The sequence below is a fragment of the Diaporthe batatas genome (genome assembly GCF_019321695.1).
Source record: "Diaporthe batatas strain CRI 302-4 chromosome Unknown Contig00001, whole genome shotgun sequence".
NCBI lineage: Eukaryota > Fungi > Ascomycota > Sordariomycetes > Diaporthales > Diaporthaceae > Diaporthe > Diaporthe batatas.
The window spans coordinates 3,332,041-3,351,173 of record NW_025408548.1 but is presented as its reverse complement, the minus strand read 5'-3'; the positions used below and the strand labels follow the sequence as shown (position 1 = coordinate 3,351,173).

The window sequence follows — 19,133 nt, the reverse complement described above, 5'->3', positions numbered from 1 at the left end:
GTCACACACATCATGTCCATGTCAACAAGCATCCCGTTGTGAGCTTCACTTGTACACATGTGCACGCCAATCACACACAGCAGCCACCAGAGTTTTGCTCCCGAGTGTCATGGTTTGCGCCGAGACCAATTGTGGTCTGGCTGTTGGTCTCTCATATTGATGAATTCTGCCTGGGCTCATCAAGATGGACAAAAGAACTATGCAGATGGTATCACGAATCCAATCATCCATCTCTCTCTTCCCCCATGCTCGCTCTTCATGCTATGACCATCACATCTCCCTCTCATACCCTGCCCCATGCACGTGCGCAAGGTTGAAAAAAAAAAGACCGAAAACATTCCACACTTTTTGCTCCAGAGTGATCACTGGTCTCCCCAGCAGTGATATTATTAGGAAAAAGTAGTCGTCGATCGTACCGTGATCCAGAGTTCCCCTCCTGAAACGCCATGCGGAAGCGCATTAAAAGAACGAAAAGCACAGATCCTTCCCGCCATAAACACCTATGTATGCTTTGTGTGTGCCGTCTATTCGTGTCGCTGCAAAGACAGTCGTGGTTGAATTTGATTGCCCTCAGAATTGCCATTACCGTGCGGTGGCATTGGAGCCGCCGAACACACGGCCGAGCATGCCCCTCATCCTCTTGACCCGGCTGCCGCCCTCCTGCAGGTCCCTCAGCTCCTCGGCGCTGATCTCGTAGGGGAGGAGCGACCTCTGCTTTGTCAGTGCGGGTGCGGGCCGGCTCAGCATCGGCTGTTGCTTGGGCTGCTCCAGGACGATCTCCACGGGCGGGTCGTAAAGGCTGCCCGTGTGGAGCATGCCGTCGTAGATGTAGGGCGCCTCGCCGTCTGAAGACAGCGGCGTGGTCGCCTCGCTGCCCCGCGATGACGAGAGCGAAGACGCGTACGAGTGAGAACTATGCGAGCTGTGGATGCTGCGCGATCCGTAGCTGCTGCTCAGGCCGGGGAGCGAGTCTGGGCTCTCCTGCCTTATCTGCCTAGACGAGCACCTAGACCTGGACTCGGGCGTTGCCGGGGGTGTCGAGTAGATGTTCTTGCTCGCAGTCTGCGCCGCAAGCCATGCTGCCGCCGCCGCTTCCTCCTCCTCGATGCGCCTCCGCTCCTCCTCGGCGGCCTGCTGGGCTGCCTTCCTGCGCTGCCTGCGCTCGTGGCGTGCAGCCACGTCATCTCGAAGTGGAGCCAGGAATGGGTCCAACTCGCGGTACAGATCCTCCTCCGTGATGCGCAGATCCCAGTCCAGCAGGAACAGCAGCTGCTTCTCCATCAGGTTGACCTCGGTCCGTGAGAATCCAAAAGAGAAGCCCGCACAGGGCATCACCGAGTAGTTGGCCCAGTGCTTGTTCTTGGGCGAGCTGTCGTTCAGGTACTTTGCTGCCAGGATTAGCGAGGCCAGGAAGATCCTGTGCGTTGTGCAGCGGAGACCCTTTGCCATGGGTTGCAGGCGGGACCGGAGGCGGTTGAGATAGACCAGGGTTGACATGAGCGTCGGCACCTGGACGTTTGACGAGACGACGAGCTGCGTAATGAATTCCTCAAGGGTGGGCAGTCCAGCATCTTCTGCCGGTACAGCGCGTGGTGGCGGGGTCTTTGGAGGCGTGGGTGGCAATCTGGAGTTCTGCGGCGCCGTGGTTGGTGGTGGTGGCATCATTTTCGGGTCGCACTGGATGACGCTACATGCTGCAGAGGCGAGATATGAGATCATGCTCCTCGATACGGGCGTGTAGATGAAGTGGTCCAGGGCGGCAGCGTTGAGCTCGTCGATGCTGAGAGTCGAGCATGCCGAAGATGCTTGCGACTGTCGTATTTGTGAAGCCATGGTGAGCTTTGATGTGATGTGAGTGTGAAATGTGTGAGCTGTAGCCCCTTGGCGGAGAGGCTTCACTTTGTCTTCTCCTTGGTCTGCGAGGAGAGGAGAACGCTCGGGGATTTTCCTTGGGAAGCTCTTGAGAACGGGAGTGCCGGTGGGGAAATAGGAGCCAGGAAAATGGGAGCGTGGAAAAAAGGTGTCAGCAGTCAAAGGATCTTCGGTTGCTGTTATTCCCAGTAATGGATTTATGCGGGTGTTGGGCGAAGTGCGGTGTGGTAGTACTGAATGCCGTGCCAGCTGATGCGAGTCAAGGGTCGTGGTAAAAAAGCCTAGGTGCGGCAAAGTTTCATGTGGCTAAGTTGCCGGAGTATCTTGGTGTGAAGTCCGGTGTGGGACTTTAAAAAGAGTGAGATGTAAGATGTGGGCGTGAGCTGCTTCCTGAGGCGGGTTGCAACGGCTGATGAGTTGCGATAAAGGGTCAGTCAGGTGTGTGTGCCTCGAGGTATGGCTTGGGCTAGTTGTGGGATCGATATGCCTTGGTGACTCGGCCTTCAGGTGTTCGAGGTTGGGAGCCAAGGGGGGTGTGGAGCGGGCAGGGAGGCTGTGATGGAGCAGAAGACAAAGAAAGTCGAAGCACGGAGGCACATATGCAGGTGCGGCGGCACTCGGAGGGTATATGACTTTCCTGCGAGGTCGAAAAGGGCAAAATTGGGACAACGAATAAACCTCGAACCTGAAAAATAGAAGGCCGACTTACAAGTGACTTGTCCTGGGCCTTGGCCGGTGGGGCGCTTGGGGTCAGGCGTAGATGGGCCTCCTGAGCTGGGGCTTGTACGGCTTGTTCGTCAGAGGGTGACGTGCGACTCGCTGGGCCCACGAGGCTGAGTATGGGAGGGGTGGTTGATGCGAGTGCACAGGGGTTCCCTGGGGTGGTCGGGGCAGGCGACAGGGAAGAGCGATCCCGAGGTATAGTCTGGTCCGGCGGTACTTGGGTACGTACGGCGCCCTGCAGCAGGGTGGGCGCAGGGGTGGGCGGTGGGCGCGGTGGGGTGACAGGTGGTGTGAAGGGGGGATGGGCCTAGTCAGCGATCGACCGTTCTGGCTTTCAGGCTTTTTGGGCTGGGCTCTGTTCTGTGGACGCTGTAGCACCGGTGCTCTGGTAGTGCAGGCTGGACCTTGGCGAAGGCCGGGTCGATCGCGTCGGGGGCAAGGCGCAGAGGGAGGGAAAGACGGCGCTGTGACTGGCTCAACGCACTCAACGGGCTGCCAGAGAGGGGGCCACGAGAAAAGCAGGCCTGACTCGAAATGCAAGACGGTCTGGCCGTAGATCAAGCAGCGATTCGCTCTCAGGTGCTCACTCTGTCTTGCGCCTTGTCTCAGTCCAGCGAGGTCAAAGTCCACTCAGGACGCTCTGAAATGGCCCTTGTGCGAGTTTGACAGCAGCCGAAACTCTGTAGGTGGTCCTGAGACGGGGAGCTTGGCCTGTGACCTGCAGTGTGCCTGTTGTCGTGTGGCGGCCGATCGACGGTGGGCTGCTGGTGAAGCGACGAGCGAAACTGGGTGGTGGCAACTGCGATTGTCGTATTGACAAACTTGACCTCGGTCGCTGGAGTGGCTGAGGCCGATTGCGAAAACGGGTCCGCACCGAGGGGGGGGAAAGGTTGCTCCCAAACGAGTCCGCAGCAGCCACTCAAAAAAAGAGGAGCAGATCAAAAGTTTGATGTTTCGACCGAACAGTGAAGTCTTGGTGTTTTCTCACTTGGATGAGCTCCTGGCCCAGGTCCGTCTAGCGGGGTGAATCCGGGGCTGCTGGGGCTGGCGTCGACGGCAGTTTCGATAGCGCCGGCCAGTGGGCGAGTCAGACTTCTAATTCGAGGAGCGATCGCGTGCCCCGTGCTCTATTATTCTTCAATGCCCGCCGGGGACAATGCCAAAAACGAAGGGGGCTTGAGGATGAATTACGAGAAGATTGTCGGCAGAAGTCCGGTCCAGCGGAGTAATTGTCGAATGTAGGAGGAAACGTAGGAAATGAAAAAGGGGATAAACGAGGAAAGAGAGCTTGGGCAATGCGACCCTGGGTGGAAGCTGTCGTGGACAGATGAGCCTTTCAAGAAGAGCTCCCTCGCCGGTTTTCAGGGTCCGCTGCCAGCTTAATACACGAGCTCGTGGGCAGGGGTGTCGGGCTCGCTGCCGCAGGATGCACTGATGAGTGCAAGCCCGCGCGGGTAAAGTGAATTATTTCCAGAACTCGAGATCCGCAGGCGACGGCGCGGTCCCGCCTGGCGTCTAGAGATTGGGTGAAGCGCTTCGTCAGAGGAGACGCTGGCCCGGGATGCTGCAAGCCGGTGGGGCCAATGATTCGCTGGCAGCGCTTCGTGGGAGGACGCAGCTGCGAGGCCAAGCTTGGTTCGTCTCCCAACCTGGGTGGCGCTGCGAGAATGGTTGGCTCGAGGAGGACAGCAGAGGACCGTCGACCCCTGGGCGGGCACAAGGCCTTTGAAGCAGGTTGATTGCTGCGAAATAAGGGCATCTATGCCTGTCGGGCGCTGGATCTGGAAAAGGCAATGCAGATGCCGATGACGTTCCCGCTCTCGTAGGGGTACCACGCACTTTACTTAGCTTTCAGGCTTTTCGGGGCCAAGGTGGTATTCGGGATGCGGACTGCAGGCGGTTGGGGCTGGTGCGTTGCAACCTGGCATTCCCTGGTCTGGATGCGGCTGTTCTTGTACTATGTAGTACGTCTGTCTGCGCTGCACTCGGTGGTGGCTCTGGAATCCTGGGCGAGATAGATCAAAGTCCAGATCTCAGAATCCCAGAAGGGAGTCCAGGGCTCGACTCGATCTGTACAAAGGGTCAATCGCCGTAGGTATTTACGGACACAAGGGATGGTACCCTGTGGGGGATCGCAATTACATCCGAGCACCTCGAGCAAATATTTGGCGGAGCTTGTCATGCTCAGGGAGCCAGAGCCACCAGGGCGATGGCCTCGTCGAGGATGCTATCGCCAGGTCCCCATTCCAGCATCGACCCGGGATGCGTGCGGAATCCTCCGTTTCCCAGCTGCCAGGCCGGGCAGGGACGGGCAGGGAGAAGGAAGGAACCAAGCGGTTGTGCACGACCCTTGGCTTGCTGTCGTCTGACTCTCCCTTCATGGCCCTGGCGGCTTGCCTGCAGCTCTGTGCGAGAGCAGCGGCCGGAGCTTGGAGACGACTAGGTTCGAGTTCGGGTTCCAGACCGAGGCCCTCGAGTCCGCGACCGGTCAACAGCCGAGGACAGCTTTGCAGACGCACAGCCCGTCCTGTCCGTCAGGTCGTCAGGTCGTGCGGTCGTCAGGTCGTGCGGTCCCGCGGGTTGCAATGCCGGGATGGCTGAATGCCTGAAGGGCCGAGTGGCTCACCGACACAATCAATCATCAGGCGCGGCACTTGCTGGCTTCGTGCATGACCTCTCAAATTGGGCCGCCTGGACGCTGGCAGTGAGGGCAGTGAGTGGTTGGCGAAGAGCCCGTCGACACATGAAACATGGAGGGGAGGAGTAGGTAGCCAGGGGTTGGCTGTGGATGGCCGAAAGCAGAAAGAGGCATGGGCGCGAGGCCGGGTATGGTTTAGCGGCCCAGATACGGAGTATATACAATACACACCCAACCAGGTACATGACAGACAGGCCCACGCACGCGTGCACTGGATGTACCGCCCTCCGGCCATGCGAGAGACGAAGAAGGCCTCTATCAAACCCGCCACCAGACACAGGGCAAACACGGCCCACACGGCCCACACGGCCCCTACGCCCTTTCGTACAAACCTCACACGGCAGCCTCGAGAGGCCGGTTACAGCCTCTAGGCAAGCATCATCAGCAGCATCACCATCAGCATCACGGAACAACTGGCCTGCTTCACGGGCGGGCAGCATGCTCCAGCCCCCGCTGCGCACGCAAACATGGCAGTGACCACCAGCTGCAACTTGAATCTTTGGTGCCGATATGCCGGGGCATATTCCCCCATTTACAATGCTGACCTGCCTCACTGCCACTCCGGATCGGGCCATGTATTCGATTGCTGACCTCCAAGCTGGTCGGTAGACTACGGAGTACACGGAGTACACATCCACAGGCGCCTCCGAACCCAGAGGCACGATTGGGCAGTTGGGCTAGCTCACGCCAATGGCCGGATAGATACCATGCAAGCATTCGTTTGACAGCTGCGCGCCCATCAACTTGCCTGCCGCCCCGGGGCTAATGCACCCCCTGCGTGCATCGCTGGCCTCTTCAGACTTTAGCCTGTCGGGCATGTCTGCGCCTGTGGAGAGGCGGGATTGCAACAGGGTCGTCCCCCAGAAATCTGACGACTGGCCATCCCGTCGCGGACATCGTGAAACGAAACGGCAACCAACACAACGGCTCTGGTGGATCACAGCGCCTGTCCTCCGGCGTCGTTTCTCGACGATCTGCAGCACGCATGAGATCCAAGGCTCAGATCACGCCCGCTCGTCCGTCTTCCACGCGTCGTGCCCTCTAAATGCCTCGGCAGTCCATCGACGATCTTGGCGCTGAATGCGGCCACGCCCCGACAATCCTCACGCGAGCGTCCCGTAGGGCTGGGTCGTGAATCGGACCATTGCCCACCGGCTCGAAACAAACCATGGCGAGGGCAACTGGACGCTGCGGGCCATCTCTGTTTTGGTCAAGCTTCGTCAAACGCGTCGAGGCTGCGGGGCTGTCGACGGGCTCGAGGCCAGTCTGGTGCGCGCACTGGCTGCTGCACTTCCCACCGCCGCCTGGTCCCGAGCGTCCGGTAGGGGAGCCAAAGACAATTTGGGGTTCCCGCCCATTCGGCCTGATCAGTCCTGGGTCCGTGTGCCTATTTCGGGGTCCATGAACCAAGTGACGTCGCGCATGTCAGTGACAAACACCACTGTCATGCTGCTGCCAGTGCTTTCGGGTCTGCATGAAACTCGACTCATCATCAATTTCCTGGAATAACTCCAAAGTGACAGGTTCATCACAAGATTGCGAACGCTGTTTCATGTGCCTGTCAACACCTGCCATCTTCTGGTCAGAGACGACAAGATGAGCTCCACCCCAACCCCTGAGCCGATCTCTAAAATGTGGGCGGTCGATCCCCGCGGGAAATGCAGCAAGTCCAGATTCGGCATCGCAGACCATAGCTCCGGGGCGGAACGCCAGACCGCATGAGCACGGCTGTGGGCTGTCAGCGCTTATGCGTCTGGGCTCGGGAGTCACCAGAATGGGAAATGTGGCTTCTTTTTGGGCTCTTGTGGCACTCAGCTAATTAAGCTGTGGTCCTACCTGCGCTACTGTGGTAGCTAGGCGGGTTCTCCGAGCTGCGATACTATTACTGGGTAGTATAGTCAGCTCTTCCGACGGCGACTCCCTCGGATATAGTGTAGAAGAATTCTTGGTGCCCAGTCCCTCGCTTCATTGTGGGTTTGCTGGAACCAGCCGAGAGCCAGGATTTTATAGTATGGAGCGGAGGGGTCGCGAAACACATGCATCTCTCCGCCAATCTGTGTCGGTGACTGGGGACGGTCGGAGTGGAGCCTGAGTCTCCCCATGGACCGCAGAGCCTCACACATAGTGGATGTTCCTTGGCCCCGTCATGTCTACGAATTGGGTTTTGCTCGCGAGCTTCATCACGAATACGCGCTGCACAAGACACCGTCAACGTCGGGGCGCTGGCTGTCAAAGTTGTGTTGATCGCGGTCTGCTCTGCTGCTGCACAGCTTCGAGCACAAGGGTCTTCGAGCACCGCAGGTTCTCCCTACATCTGCTTTAGCGCACAACCGATCTGGCATAGCAAGATGCAGATGCACGTGTCCATGTGGAGCAGCGACCTGCAGGTCATGGTGGCACAGTCGGAGGGCGTGCCGAGATGTGGCCTGCGCGCGCCGCCATTGGCCGTGTGCCTTCTGAAACACACAGGGCTCATTAGCAGGCCACTCCGGCTCCAATCATCCTGCCCCGTTCAATCCCGACTTGGGGCGCCGGCGACCGGCGGGGTGATGCCGGAGAAACTTTTCCAAGACTGAGCCACGAGACTGGCGGTAGGCAAAGGTGATGGCAATGATGGTCGTTTCTTGGCTACCTCAATCATATTGGTGCGAACTGCTATTATGGTCCTCTCGCGGACACTTGGCGAACGGCAACACTTTCCGCTGCACGCTGCGTGGCGGGCTGTGCGTCAGGTCGGTCAGTCATTCGGGAACCCTCACCCAGCTCTTGGCCGACCTCTGAAGGGTTTGCTCAAAGTTTGGCTGGCTTTCCTTACTTCCCGTCGAAAACTTGTTGTTTCGGCTGGTCGAAGGCAATCCTTTTATCGCGTTCAGATGGGTGCCCGACGAACCATGGGCGATAGTCCGTGTTCTCATCGGACGAAGCATCACAGTGGTCTTCCGGGTGAACCGAGAACACTCTATTATGCGCAAGGGAAAATGAAGCAGAAATATGTGTATAGATCGCGACGGTTGCAGTGGCTGACACTGCAGATTGCATCAGTTGCCAAAAAGCCGATGCCACCTTCAAGCTTCTTTCTACAGTGACATTTGACGATCGAGTTACACAGCGCCTCACCCGACGGGTCATCCACACACACACTCGGTCCTTGGCGGCGAGATGTCTCGGAACTCTCCCACCAGCCACACTGGGCCTTGCTGGGCCACCCGTCATGACCGAGAGTCATTTGATGATGCACTCAGATTTGACTTCAACGGCTTGCAGGGCGCGCGCGGACGGTCACAAACGGCATAAACGCCAGGGCGGGCATCGTCGAAGGCTGCATGCATAGTCAACGAACGTTGCACCTTGATTTTACTGCACCGTCATCCCAGGTGCCCCTCGCCTCATCGCGCCTCGGAATCGGTACATGGCCTGAGTCAGCCCTTGTAAACCGGGATCGTGCGTTTTCGGATACTGACCGCCAGGTAGCGTTGTAACACGCAAGCAGTCCTGCGGTGGAGATGAAGCGCGTTTGGCGCAAACCACGAGCTTTCGGGACTCTCTGCCCAAGAGACACCACAAGGGTCTGTATTGTACCGCAAGAGCAAGACACTGTTGTCCACACTGCAAGGCGGAACTTGACCGATTACCACAATGAGCCACGAGCATGGTCCTTTCCCGACATTTGGATGTTGGGCCGGCCTCGAGGCGACCATGGCTGGGCGGCTGATCAAACCAGCAAACCTGGTCAAATTCTTGTCGCTTGCCATGGCATTGCCCGTCTTGTATCGCCTCTCTCATTTCCCACCGGGCGCTTAAATCAACAACATTTTGTGCTTTTTCGGGCGCCGGGGTCCAAAACAGCCGCGCGCATCATGGCCAAACCAGCCCCGGTGGACATCAAAATCGACGCTGCACTGACTGCCTGGCCAGCTCGACAGCAACGGCACCAAGAAACGAGCAACCCACACCTGCGTTGACTGAGATGCAGAGAGCGGCCGCCTCCTTTCCGAGAGCGCCATATTCCATGCACAGAGTCAGCTCAGTGAGCAGCGTGCATTCACTGGATTTCTCATCATCGACCATCACCTAACACACGCCGACTTCTGTCCATGGCAACGCAGGTAAGCCTGTTAGACGCTCGCTAATGAAGCGCTCCTTCCCGCACCCCAGAATAGCTGGTGCCCAGCCTCTGCTATCGCGGGGCCCAGCTCAACACGGGCCCCCGTAGGAATGGCACGATCTGTGGCGTTCAATCTCCCCCGTGCATGCTTGATTGCATTCTTGCTTATGCGATGCGCGCCCGGGGCACATCAGCAGCGCCACCCGACCGCGATCGTGCAGCTCAGCTCAGCTCTCTTCGGCCGCGTTGGGTGCGCGCATGGTGGTTGATTGGCGGTGCTAGCCGAGCTGTGGGGGATTTTCTTATTGCGCTTTTCTTCTTCCTTTCTATATTTGCGCTGCGCCGCCTGCTTCTCGGTACCAACTAAAATCACGGGGTCGGAATCCTTTGATTATCCAGTTGTTGCTTTCTTTCTCCCCGAGCGTCAAAATTCCTCGGGTCAGACGATTCCCGGGGCCTACGCGTCTGCGACCGCAATGTAGCATGCACCGCCTGTGGACTTTGCATGCTGTGAGGTGGCAGGTGCCGGGACTTTGAGACTAGGGGTCTGGCAGGCTTTTTGTCCAAAGTCAGGTGGTCGACTGCCGTGGCCGGGCGCTGACAGCTGTCGAAGATCATGTCTGAGACCTGTCGCTGGCAAGGGGCGCTGAGACAGGGTTCCAATACGGAGCTGGCCAGATCTTGGACCGAGGCCTGGCTCGTGAATCGGATCGGGGCAGGGCTCTCGTGGCTCGATCTTATCAGACCGCCCAGCACCCTGCGCGCTATGGTGGTCTTTGCTGTGATCCATGTTGGTTTGGTCGGGCACGCTTGGGTTAGGCAGTGCCTTCCTTCCTGTGAGGCAACCAGCAAGGACGTCGGCGGTCTCCTAGATCAGCCCGGTCTGTGCATGGCGATGGCTCGCTCGCGATATCCTCGGCGAAAGGGTGATCTCGATGGGAGGCCTCTGAGTAGGTATTTTGTGGACCAAGGTATCCATATCCGTGGTGAGACTGCAGCTGTGTGTTGTTCTGAAGCTCAGTAAAGTCTCTAGAGCATCACTGACCAAGATATGGGAGGTCAACCTGGTGCAGTGTCAAACAAAGATCGCTTGGCAGGAATATTTGTGTAGAGTGACCTTGTAACGGTACCTCACGCGCCAGTCGCAGATTTGATCAGGTAGCCACAAAGCGGTAGTTGGACAGGCCCGTTTACCAGGAGAAAATCCAATGAGCCGAAATTCAAACTCTTATCACAAATCCTACGGCAATGCCAAGCGACTTTTGTTTTTCTCACTCGTTTTGCGGAGATATCATAGTGATGGTCACGGATGATTATGGATTCTCAAGTTTTGAACCTCCCACTTCAGGAAACACATGCACGATGCCCCACAGAATTAGCCAAGTGTGGTAATTGCTTTATGATATGATATCTTGGAATATTTCAAGTAATTCACACTTGTTTGACAATATGTCTAGGGTCCTTTGCAAGTCCTGCTTGTTCGCCTATCGCGAGGTAGCCATCAAGAATACCTTAGGGGTTGAAGTGGAAGGGTGAATAGCAGGGACGGACCTCGATCGTAAAAAATAAACGGCCACATTAACCATCAAATTCCATCTGTTATAGAGAATTTCTACCTAGGTACAAATTAAGTCTCGAAAGAAGCCATCTCTGACCCCACACATTTGTAGACCAGCCTCACACAAATCCACACCTAACATTCAACACAAACAAGGCTACAAGATCCATTAGCTGTAACAGAAATGCATCAAAGGCTCCGTTACAGTGAGTTTATAACTTAAAGTTGAAGAAAAGTTACATCTTATATGTGTTGCTACTTCACCTGAAAAGGAAAGTGGCTCAGCCAGTCGCCATTTACTGGGCGAGGCACTTGAAGCTTAGTATCATTGTAATTCTCGTGTATGACTTCGGACGTCTACGGAACAAGAACGAAGCCACTCAGTATATTTCCAAGGGGCCTTTATACAATACAGGGGAAATTATGAGCAGTAGTATTTGGTGATGGTATCTGGTTTCGCTTCTATCCCGCATATGTCCGAAGACATACGTGGCGCCTTCACACAGCGGTAAATTCTCAAGACCTAGCGTTTAAAAACATACAGGGTCGACGACAGTGGTAAAAATAGGGTACGATAGGTGTACGGGGCCTCAGCCTTGCGAGGTACAGACAAGCAAAAGCCTCTATATTTCCTAGAAATAAGTCCGTGCCTGCCAATGTCCTTGTGTCATTGAATCATCACCGCGAAGTTCTGTCATCCAGTTGCTCGGTCACACCTAGAAACAAAAACAAAAACAAAAACAAAACAAAAATGTTTTTCTAACAAACAAGCAACATTTCATTGTCGTAGCCCCGTGACAGTTTCTCTTCACAGTATGTAACTATTGTAAGGGACAGTCTCCACACCCGGTCTGTAGTTGTATATTACCCTAGGGGTACGTGCACTCGGCTTTGAGTTCGATATCATAAATTAGATTCCAAGCGCGAGCCTACGTAGGTATTGGTATAGACGTATCGTTCAATATTTTGAGCTTCCACTCGATCTGAACAATGCCCCAGCGTTCTCAGAGGAGTACAGTGCTCACATGTAACCGAAAAGTTTAGCAGTGTTGTATTTTTTCTCCATCGCAGATTGCGTCAGTCATCCGTTTGCACTCGAGCGACCCAGATACTCAACCGAGTCGACCCACTAACTAGCCACTTTTCAACATCTTGTAGTACTCCAGGACCACTCGCAATGAGCAATCGGCTTGCTAAATTTTTTTCTTTCGCATAGCCCATGTTGTGGATTCCAGTTAGCGTTCGTAATTTTTTAACAGCCTTGCCCGAAGTCGGCAGCTTATCAGTTCGGTGGATCTTCGGGAAAGCCCACGATAATTGTGGACTCCTGTGATACCTAGACAATCGATTTATACAAATATCGTTGGGTAAAGATGATTTGTTTCTGAGTCATTCCACGTCTGCTTTCAATCTTCATCCCACGCATACTTTCCTTGTTGGCGCCCACTCACCATGAGAGCCACGATTCTATTCCTGGGCCTGGCATCTGTTGCCATCGCAGCCCCCAGAAAGGGCGGATTGCAGCAGGCGGAGCAGGTTGACAATCCTTTGAGAAATCGGAATGTTTCAACCGCCGGGACAAAGATCATCTTAGACAATGATTGGAGTACTGCCGGTTTCATCCCGTACCTCCTGGCTCTTGATGCTGGCTGGGATGTTCTCGGTCTCATTGGTGATACTGGCGACTCTTGGGCTCTCCAAACTAGTCTACATGGGCTGGCAACCCTAGAAGCTGGCAAATTGTCTCCTTGTATTCCTGTGTACAAAGGTTCCGATTATCCTCTGGTCAATACTCCGGAGCTGTTCCAGGAATGGGAAGAACTCCACGGAGATTTACCCTGGGTGAGTTGACAATTGTTAATTGGAAAAATGAAACTCTACTTACTTTTCCAACAGCAAGGTGCTTTCGCTCCTGAAAACCTTACTGCCGAGGCACTTGGTAGTGACCCAACATCTGGCAATCCAGAGAAAATCGTCAAGGCGGCCTTCAATGAAGGGTTCCCTAACGGAACACTGGCCGGGAACAACTCTGCTGCTTGGATGGTCGAGCAAGTGCGCAAATATCCAGGCGAGGTCATGATATTCAGCGGTGGTGCTTTGACCAACATTGCACTAGCTGTTCGGTTGGATCCCGAGTTTGCGTCCTTGGCTAAAGGTTTGGTGATCATGGGAGGTTATCTCGACGTGACTCTTCTACAGACTTCTGGGTCCGTTTTGCAAGCGGATCTCAATTCGGATGTGAGTTTCCCGGCACTCTAGCTTGTGGCCAGAAAGGACTTCAGGACAAGAAGCCACAAATTGTCGAGATACAGCTCGCTGACTGTGACCCAAGATCAACCTCAAGATTGATCCCGAGGGAGCAAAAATTGCCTTGACAGCTGAATTTCCAAGTATCAGTGAGTAACACTTAAATCGATGAAGTTGGTGATTGTGATACTAATTCCGACAGCAATCGTCGGCAATGCTGCCAACCAGGTCATGTCAACCCAGGATTACTTGGACGAGGTCTACGAGGTTCAGACTGCGTACACCGAGCTTTTCCATGAATACTACGGCACAGAGTTCCCTTTTTGGGACGAGACTGCAATTTTCTCTGTATTGGACAACAGTAATGTGCTAAACTCTACAACTTGTAAGTACAAATGACTTCCCAATGTACATATAGCTTCGAGTCCAGCTTACCATCAAATGTAGTCTACCTCGACGTCGATGTTTCTTACGCATCTCCTTACTATGGAAACATCATCGGGTACCAAGAAGCGTTGAAACCACGTGCGCAGAAGCTGCAAAAAGTCAACTTTATCTATGAAATCGATGGCAACAAGCTTAAGACGACGATGAAGCATGCATTACAGTATCCGAAGACATGCTCGGATTTGGCTTGACCTGATTATAAGTTATATAATGACCTTAGATTCGGCCACTGTAATGGAACCACTATACCTAGGTAGGCATCCCTGAATGATAGACAAAGCATTTGTTTCTCGTTGGTCTTTTACTAAGCTACCTACTTAATAGGTATGCGCATGCTTTAATATTGCAAGTCATGGAATTGCGGCCATCACATACACCATATTATCCATTCCTACTATCTATCTATCTGTCAACTTAGATATTAGCCTCTTCTATAATAGCTTATAACTCATATATATATAATTAGTAATATCTTGATTCTTTTACTTACGCAAGTCGGTCTAGTGACGTGAAGTGGCCGTGTAGCGACCGACTATGTGCAACTAGTTAGGTGAAGTTACATATGTGGTATAACTATTAGCCGATAACAATCTGGATATATCAAGCCTTGTTGTTGCATTCTTTCAGAAATTCCCCCCAGATGATCATCTGGAATTGGAATCGTCCTCGGTGGATATGGCACATGCAGTCATGACCTCGGGACGAGCCACCGCCGAGGCGCCTCACCCTCACCTGTACCCCGCTTATTAGCACCCCGCGGGGCCCCAAGAATAGCGCAAAATATCTGGGGTATTATGGGAACACAGGAACACCTACATGACGTTAGATTCCCCTACTTAGTACCTAGGTAAGTAGGTATGTGAAGTCGATGCGGCGTGAACTGGCTGCTCTCCTCTTCTTCCTGAACACCTACGCCGATAAGCGTTTGGAGTCATACCATTCCTGTCAACCACACAAGATATCCAAGCACCAAGCTTGATTCAATTGTACAAGCAAGAAAGGGCTACAATGGGCGAATCAATTCCTAAAAAGTACAAAGCGATGGTCTACGACCAACCGGGAAAGATATCAATCAAACTCATTGAGTTGGACATGCCAGAACCCGGGGCGGGGGATGTTTTGATCAAGCTGTATATAAACACCTTCATGATTTTGTCTCACACACATACCGCCGAACAAGGACTGACAAAAACCGTAGCACCCATTCAGGAGTGTGTCACAGCGACCTTGGGATCATGCTGAACCAATGGGCACAACTACCGTTTCCCACTGAAGCTGGCCAGGTTGGTTGAAGGCTCTCAAAGGGATGCAATACAATGAACACTGACGTGATTATTAGGTCGGTGGCCATGAGGGTATTGGTATCATCGTCAAAATGGGCCCAGGGACTGAAAATTCCGAGGTGAAGGTGGGAGATCGGGTCGGTATCAAGTGGCTTGCTGACGTCTGCGGAAGCTGCCGTGAGTTCTGCCTAACCCCATCCCCTCATCTCTGTGGCCACTTGGCCAACTAATAGACATCAGCGCCTTGCATGGCTGGGTATGAGGCATCCTGCTTCAAACAAAAGGTCTCTGGGTACTATTGGCCGGGAACATTTCAACAATATGTAACAAGTTCTGCCTTCTACGTGACCCCGATACCCGAGGGCCTGCCGTCTGACGCTGCTGCGCCAATGTGAGTACCTCTCTGAGTCTTCTTTGCACCCAGACTTTCAAGGATGCTAATTGCCACCCAGGCTGTGTGCCGGTGTAACAGTCTACAGTGCCCTCCGAAAGTCGAACACACAGAGCGGTGAATGGGTCGTCCTTCTGGGCGCTGGTGGTGGTAGGTAACCCCGCAACTTATCACGGTATCCCGATATGCTCTAAACTTCCATAGGTCTTGGGCATATCGCAGTGCAGATTGCGTCTCGTAGTATAGGTCTTAGGGTGATTGGTATCGACAATGGAAGCAAGAAGGATATCGTCCTCGAGTCCGGCGCCGAGCATTTCATTGATTTTACCGCCAGTAAAGACGTGACCAAGGAGGTGATGGACTTAACAGGAGGATACGGCGCGCACTCCGTAATTGTTCTTACAGCTGCCAATGCGGCCTACACGATGTGAGTTCTGTCTCATGAAGGATGTGTCCGTGTCAAATCACATGCCAAGGTGAATCTGCTGACGTGTGGTGGGAAATCCAGGGGAATGGACCTTCTTCGGTTTGGAGGGACTCTTGTCTGTGTTGGAATTCCAGAAGGGGACCTGAAGACTATCAGTGCCGCCTACCCGCAGGTTCTGATCGGGAAAGCGCAAAGAATTGTCGGTGTTGCGGTTGGGAACCGGAAGGAAGCCATCGAGACTCTCGACCTTGCCGCAAGAGGGATTATCAAGACGCATTTCCGGACCGAAAGGATGGAGAATCTCACTGAGGCTTTCGAGCAGATGCACAAGGGTGAATTGAATGGGCGTGTAGTGCTGGAACTCTGATAGGTTCTGACAGCTTGTGACGGTGCTGGTCTCTTGCATTCTGGCTAGTGTAGTTATTGCGTTTCTAAGAAGCCCACTGTCAAGTTCACTCTGATTCAATTTATTACCCAGAAACGTTTCAAAGAGTCCTGGAGTTGTGAATATGATGCTCGGTTGTCGTTGTGCGCGCGGGCAATATCTACCTAGGTACGGCTTGACCCAAGACCTTGAAGACAGTATATGGATGTGAATAACCCAGACCAGACCAAATGCGTTACAATTTTTAAATAACATTGGAAGTTCGGACAGGCATACCGCCCTGACCGTGACTTATGATGCTATCACTGCACCGAATTTGTAAATGTATCGAAGGATGTAACTTGTATCTCTACAACCAGGTTTGATAAGCGTGTCCGCTTTGGGACGCCGAAAGACGCTAACTACTGTAATAACGCCCCAGGACTGCTGGCGTTCTCGAAGGATTCCCGCAGTGACTCACCTGACCGTCCCCACGCTCTCGCACTCACTTTAGACCGAACATGGAATCCGAACATATCTTGACCGCATTCTCCACATATTACCAGCGTACCAAGTGATCTACTGTATAAATAAAGCTTTGGTTAGCCACAGGACGTAGAGTGGTGATACTTGGATCGCTCACCCCGATCTTCTTCGCTTGCGATCCGTAATAATGGTGCTCAAAGTATTACCCGCCGAGGATCCCGACCAGTACCGATCCGCAGTGATCGAGCACGAGGCCTACAAACCCCTCGAGACCAACCAGATACTGTTTCCTGGGCCGTTCCCGCCCGATGTCTTGAACCACCGAGCCAGTGAGCTGAAGGCGCAATCTAATGAGCCCAACACCTTTTGTTACAAGGTCATTGACACAGAGCTGGAGGGTGAGCAGATGATAGCTTTCTCGAAATGGTACGTGGCCACAATTGTGATGATGTGAAGATAGTGGTGTCCGCACTGACACCATGACCCACCTGAGCAGGGTTGTTTATGATGGGACCAATCTGCCAAAGCCAAGGCCTCGGCGACAGTGGCCTCCCGGTGTCAATGGCGAAGCGTGTGAGCTGCTGTTTGGGGGCCTGACCAGGCTCAAGGAGAGAGCCATTGGAGATAGAGAACACTTATGTAAGTGGTCTGTCATTGGAAAATCACCCGAATGCATAAGTCGCCCTACCGGAAGAACTACAAAGTTCTGCCCGTACTAGGTAAACTAGGAAAACTATTTGCTAACCTGCGTGGGGGAAGATATGCATCTGCTTCATACCGATCCAAAGCACCAAGGACGTGGAGCAGGCGGGATGTTAACATCACGGGCCATTGAAGAGGCAGCCAGACGAGGGCTCCCAGCGTACTTGGAATCCTCTGAAGCGGCCCATCATTTGTACTTGAAGCATGGCTTCAGGGACTTGGAGGAGCTGGTAACGGACTTTAGTCTGTGGGGACTGGAGACTCCCCATCGGGTCTGGGCCATGATGCACGACAATGGCGTTTGAAGCTTATGAGGGGGCAGACTTTCGGCTGAATTATCTCGCTCGCAAGCTCAGAAACATGACGGCATGGATTGAGGCTTTTTCTCCACCTGTATCATACATTTTCAGATGCCTATGTCAGAGCTGCAAGGGAAATTAGATTTATCATTCGGCTGAGGCAGTAAATGAGCACCTGGGTACCTGGATTTGGGGGTATCAGAAGACAGCACCGGACCCAAGACTGACTCTCGTTTTTTTGCCGTCAAGGAATGTCAACAGGCATTTGTAATTTGCGGGCGTGATCATCTCCACCCCCAGCTGAGCCAGCCTGAACACAACCATGCACTTAGAGCTGGCCACAACTTCCATTCGTGGACACAAGGTCCTGCCGAATATCACTTCAACAAACACGCATGTATCCGCCGATCAGTCGGTCAGAATGGGGATATTTTCTCCGGACACAGAACTTTGTTAAGCATTCTCTGGTGATCAACAACCAGAAACTTCGTGGCTAGCGTCAGCTGGGCGAGCTAACTGGGGCATTTGAGGCTTGCATAGCGTCTTGACCGGGAGAGGAAACCGGACCCGGCTTCCCCTCGTGTGAATATCGGTATTAACCCCTTAAGCGATTGTGGGAAGGGCGTCAATAGACGTTGAAATTTGATACCTCCTACACTTGTAGATCCTCGGGTTGGAAGATGATTACCATGTCCATGATAGATGGTGACAGTTGACTCGTTGGGGAAGTTGAGGTTTCAGGAATGATTGGCTAAGTTCACTCCAGAACTGCTCATCTGTGTATGTCACATTGGTCTGTCCTAGCAGGATTTCACATGCTCTGCTATACTCAGATACCTGTAGACTATCATCGATAGTAAGATATACTTCTTCCACAGGCTGTGATCATGTGGCGCCTGGATCCCGGGCGGCGGGTTTGGAGGTTTATCCCGTCTATGTGGTGGAACCTCTCCAAGAGCTGACATAAGGGAGCCAATCGAGATCGGGTAACCAAGTTCTGTTGGAATTCGGTGTGGCTACACTAGCCCATCATGGGCCGAGATATCCCACCCCAACTACCGTGCGATCTAGATCATGAGAAAGAAGGGAACATATAAATACATCACTCGTTGACGTCAACAGCAGAAATAGGCACATGAGACTCATGAGCACCGCTGCCAGCGCTGCTGCAGCTTGGCCGTAGCATGCGGACCGTCTCACGTACTGACAAGCATTCTGCTACATAGTGGCGTGGCCGCTCTGCTAGAGGCATCCGTATAAAAATATACTCAGCTTGGGCGGGTACTGCTGGAGCTGGCCCCTCCTTGGCGTGACGTGGGCAACAAGAGATTCGATGAGCTTCACTGGAAGCCTGATTGGTGAAGGACCAAGACCGTACAGTCTGAAGGCACCTAAGTGGAGTGGCTCAGTGATGGGTACCATAAATGGCGTTCAAAGATTCCGACTCTATGATGATGGTGCAAGATGCACGACTGCTGGACTCGAAATAGGCAACGAAAAGCGCCGACCTCGACGCCCAAGCCCAAGGGGG

The 19,133-nt window shown here is 53.7% G+C and overlaps 4 protein-coding genes across 4 annotated transcripts; 3 read left to right on the top strand and 1 right to left on the bottom strand.

The window, feature by feature from the left end:
• Nucleotides 1-110: 110 nt before the first annotated feature.
• KVR01_000194 (uncharacterized protein) lies at nucleotides 111-4,733 on the bottom strand. The gene is made up of 2 exons (XM_044786379.1): nucleotides 2,582-4,733; nucleotides 111-2,281 (listed from the first exon to the last, which is right to left on the bottom strand). The coding sequence occupies exon 2, from the start codon at nucleotides 1,831-1,833 to the stop codon at nucleotides 583-585; it is 1,251 nt and encodes a 416-aa protein (XP_044650143.1). The 5' UTR covers nucleotides 1,834-2,281; nucleotides 2,582-4,733; the 3' UTR covers nucleotides 111-582.
• A 7,675-nt stretch (nucleotides 4,734-12,408) lies between these two features.
• On the top strand, nucleotides 12,409-13,841 carry KVR01_000075 (uncharacterized protein; the record flags this gene model as incomplete). Its single annotated transcript, XM_044787226.1, has 5 exons — nucleotides 12,409-12,798; nucleotides 12,853-13,194; nucleotides 13,289-13,352; nucleotides 13,406-13,588; nucleotides 13,651-13,841. 5 exons carry the CDS (start codon nucleotides 12,409-12,411, stop codon nucleotides 13,839-13,841), a joined length of 1,170 nt encoding a protein of 389 aa, XP_044650024.1.
• An 817-nt stretch (nucleotides 13,842-14,658) lies between these two features.
• KVR01_000096 (uncharacterized protein) lies at nucleotides 14,659-16,171 on the top strand (the record flags this gene model as incomplete). Its single annotated transcript, XM_044789972.1, has 7 exons — nucleotides 14,659-14,780; nucleotides 14,849-14,933; nucleotides 14,990-15,110; nucleotides 15,174-15,324; nucleotides 15,386-15,474; nucleotides 15,529-15,751; nucleotides 15,833-16,171. 7 exons carry the CDS (start codon nucleotides 14,659-14,661, stop codon nucleotides 16,116-16,118), a joined length of 1,077 nt encoding a protein of 358 aa, XP_044650045.1. The 3' UTR covers nucleotides 16,119-16,171.
• A 617-nt stretch (nucleotides 16,172-16,788) lies between these two features.
• On the top strand, nucleotides 16,789-17,320 carry KVR01_000222 (uncharacterized protein; the record flags this gene model as incomplete). Its single annotated transcript, XM_044793315.1, has 2 exons — nucleotides 16,789-17,027; nucleotides 17,098-17,320. 2 exons carry the CDS (start codon nucleotides 16,789-16,791, stop codon nucleotides 17,318-17,320), a joined length of 462 nt encoding a protein of 153 aa, XP_044650171.1.
• Nucleotides 17,321-19,133: the final 1,813 nt, after the last annotated feature.

What these genes read in the sequence shown, in the direction of transcription:
- KVR01_000194 (XM_044786379.1), bottom strand. Translation starts at nt 1,833, where the DNA reads ATGGCTTCACAAATACGACAGTCGCAAGCATCTTCGGCATGCTCGACT.